At 38.9% G+C, this 2287-nt stretch overlaps 1 gene segment (V, D, J or C); it reads left to right on the forward strand.

Moving 5' to 3' along the window:
• The first annotated feature begins 1215 nt into the window (after positions 1 to 1215).
• Positions 1216 to 2235, forward strand: LOC107580342 (Ig kappa chain V region GOM-like). The segment is given in 2 exon segments: positions 1216 to 1479; positions 1782 to 2235. Coding segments are annotated over 2 exon segments (366 nt in total).
• The last annotated feature ends 52 nt before the right edge of the window (positions 2236 to 2287 follow it).

Raw genomic sequence — 2287 nt, forward strand, 5'->3', positions numbered from 1 at the left:
TCTAGTTACAGCATTAGCACATTTCAGTATACAAAATGCTAACTGTTAGCCACTCACTTTCAGCCAGTGTTAGCTAAGTATTGAGATAGCTTAGTATCTGAATTGTTAACAGACTTGATATTGCTAGGTATGAAAGGCACGTAATCAAGCTACAAGTTGACTATTTGCTCTAATTTCTTGTCTTATGACTGAATGAATGAACAGAACGAGTAATTTTTGGGCTCTCAAACACGACTCATTTCCCACCATCAGGTCAGATTATGTGTGTGAGTTTGTTGAAAAGCTGTGGATATAAAATGCGATTTAATGTTCAGTGAAGCGAAGCGCACTAGTGGAAAAAGTCAACCGTGCTCAAACGAAAAAAGCCAGAACAGAAAGTATAAGCAAATTCATGGCCTCCAGATGAAACTCTATTAATAGAGTTCTGCTTTCACCAATGAAGGTCTAACGGACAGCAGTGTGCACCTCTGAAACAAAGCTAATAGACAAAATTCCTGTAATGTTGGTTGGTTCTCATACAGATAATTTTTGTATTTTTTTTTTTTTTCCATCTCATTGTTAAAATTATACTTTTACAGTATCTGAAAACTACTGAAGCTCTTAGTATCACCATATTATCCAGTAGCGAAGTGCTAATACTGAGATATTCAGGGGAGAAAATGAAATAAAAGAAGATTATTAGCATTGATGATTGATTTTGTTTCGGGGGTTTTTTTCAGCATCTATGATAAGAAATGAATCATCAGCTGGCGTGCTGTTACAGTCATGCCAAAAAGTTTTTTTTATTTTCCTATAACAACACACATCCTGAAGTGTTTTATTCCTCTTAGACCACACAAATTTCCCATCCTTACGATCATTATTTACTAATGAACCCATCATATCTTTTAATGGGTGTGTTGAAAGTCTGTGAAATGAGTTAGAATCTTTTTTAGTCCCTTTTTATTAAAACAAATACAATTTGTCGGCGACAAACTGCAAAGCACAAACTCCTCCTGCAAAACCTGCTTTAAAATCAAAATCTATAGAAATGAGAACGCATCAGAATGAGCGCATTACATAATATAAACCCGTTGCACTGTCAGAGCTGCTGTTATAGATGATTAATCAACAGCGCTGGGGTGTAGCAGCAAACAATCCACTCTCAAAGCAACGACCCGGAAAAAAAAAGAGATACATTTTATAGATTTTTTAAAAATTAATAGTCTTTAAATAATATGTAGTACATTTCTGGTGTTATTATCTGCTCCCTCACCCTCACCAATACCCGCCCAATTTGTATTTTTTTTTTACATGCATGCAAATTTGGAGACGCACTAATGTGGTGAAAGTGTGTGTGTGTGTGAGATACCAAGTGTTTTGCCTCTCCTTATAAGTGCACAAGATACACACTCGTCTCTAATCTCCGATCACCTCCACCAGTAACCATGATGATCCTGAGCACCACCGCTCTCGCCGGACTCCTCCTCTCTCTCTCGGGTAAGACATTTTTTCAATTCATTTTTGTTTCCCAATATGAATGCAAAAGTTCCTGCTTGGCTCTTGCCCTCTGAAGCCATTTTTACATTATAATGAGTATTGTAAATATAATGTCCAGCTTATTTGAGAGAAACCAGGTTAAAAAGCAAAAAGACTGGAGGATTGTCAAGCATGAGAAGTGCTATCAAGCATCATGTTTATATTGTATAAACTTGGTGTGTAGTTGTTGGGTCCAATGGGAAATCCCATCGAAGAGAACTCAGGATCACATGTTTATATTTGGGATTCTTGTGTTTTCCCAGGGTTTGAGGCCATAGTGCATCTGACCCAGGAGAAGATCATGAACGTGAACATAGGACAAGATGTAAAGATTCTCTGCAGGAGAGATGATAGTGGTAGCTGGGCCATTTCATGGTACCAGCAGAAAGCTGGAGATGCTCCAAAGTTCTTACTAGCTGATAGCACCAGAGCCAGTGGTCTGTCCAGCAGATTCACATACACAGACAGTGGTGTGGATGAGTACCTGAACATCGGCCGAGTGGAAGCTGAGGACGAAGCGGTGTATTACTGCGGCTGCATCATTTGTCAAAACCATCACAATGCTGCAGCTCAATGAGCAACTCGTACAAAAACCTCAGAGTGTTTCAGTCATCCTAATGATCCGTCCCATTCAGTCCAGGAGCTCCAATCCAGGCAGTAATGATTAGAAATTTTTTTTACGATTTCTCATGCCACATGTCTGAAATTTCCTCCAGATTTGCCTCTTTGAGCTTCAGTTTTGTGAACGTTGAGGCGTTCAGTGTGAGCA

The sequence above is a fragment of the Sinocyclocheilus grahami genome, unplaced genomic scaffold (assembly GCF_001515645.1).
Source record: "Sinocyclocheilus grahami isolate Dianchi unplaced genomic scaffold, SAMN03320097.WGS_v1.1 scaffold31727.1, whole genome shotgun sequence".
Lineage (NCBI taxonomy): Eukaryota > Metazoa > Chordata > Actinopteri > Cypriniformes > Cyprinidae > Sinocyclocheilus > Sinocyclocheilus grahami.